This window comes from Perkinsus marinus (genome assembly GCF_000006405.1).
Source record: "Perkinsus marinus ATCC 50983 genomic scaffold scf_1104296966026, whole genome shotgun sequence".
NCBI lineage: Eukaryota > Perkinsozoa > Perkinsida > Perkinsidae > Perkinsus > Perkinsus marinus.
In genome coordinates, this window is record NW_003204103.1 from 1 (window position 1) to 1,016 (window position 1,016).

The 1,016-nt window shown below is 48.7% G+C and overlaps 1 protein-coding gene across 1 annotated transcript; it reads right to left on the reverse strand.

The window, feature by feature from the left end:
- On the reverse strand, positions 1-1,016 carry Pmar_PMAR004240 (Calreticulin precursor, putative; the record flags this gene model as incomplete). The annotated part of the gene is made up of 6 exons (XM_002769321.1): positions 1-218; positions 268-387; positions 433-531; positions 576-662; positions 710-823; positions 873-1,016. Coding segments are annotated over 6 exons (675 nt in total), but the record flags the coding sequence as incomplete, so codon positions are not given.

Sequence of the window (1,016 nt, forward strand, 5' to 3'; positions counted from 1 at the left end):
ATCATGAAGATTGGTATTCGCGATGAGTATTTCCGCCCTTAGTCGTTAATGCGTGATCCTAGTGTGAAAAAAAATCACCAACATGGTTGTGATTCATGATCGTGCTTTCACAAGTCATCATCACTGGTCTCCTTCTGCTCACTAGACTCCTCCTCATCAAGATCTTCCTCCTCCTCGGTTGACTCTTCCTTCTCCTCCTCAACATTCTTCTTCTCAGCCTGACATTGGACGCAATACACCTTCCAATGACACCAACCAGACCCCTACTTCCTCCTTGGCCTTGGACTCTTCGGCAGCTTTCAACTCACTGAACTCTTCAAAAAGAGCCTCTGCCTCTTTAAGGTCGTCGGTTATTATGAAATTATCGAAAATTGCGCCAGATGTCACCTGAGCAGGAAAATACCCGAGAAACTATCATTGCCGGCCTCTTACTTGCCAAACGTCGAGAGCGACCGTTCCGAAATCAAACTTATGCATCTTTTCGATAGGAACGTAGTTCGGATTAGGGATCTTCTTCGGCTTCCATTCTCCCTGCAGATCAGCACTCACTTACTCAACAACTACTTCAACTCTACCTTATAATCAGGATTTGGGATTTTCTTGCCGTTCCATGGTCCCTTATAATCGGGGTTGTCGATCATAGGCCGCTCCCACTCACCATCCTGATAACATTTCAAATCACCACAACCCTACAGCGAACTCAACACACCTCTTCCTCATCCCAGTCATCAGGTTTGGTCGCCTTCTCGTCGGGAATCTTCGCCTCGTCCACCCAATCTTCAGGCTTCTTATCCTCGGGATCATCCATCATCGGAGAGTCCACCTACGAGGATCGCCCATAATGGTGACCTACATCATCAAGATGGCCTCACCCAGTCCTCAGGCTTGGTGTCCTCAGGGTCATCGATTTCAGCAGGTTCGCCGAGCTTCCAGTTCTCCTCAATGGAGCCATCAAAGAGCTCTTCTCCGTCGACTTCCACCCTGACGGTGTCGTTTGGCCGAAGCACGAGCCGGTA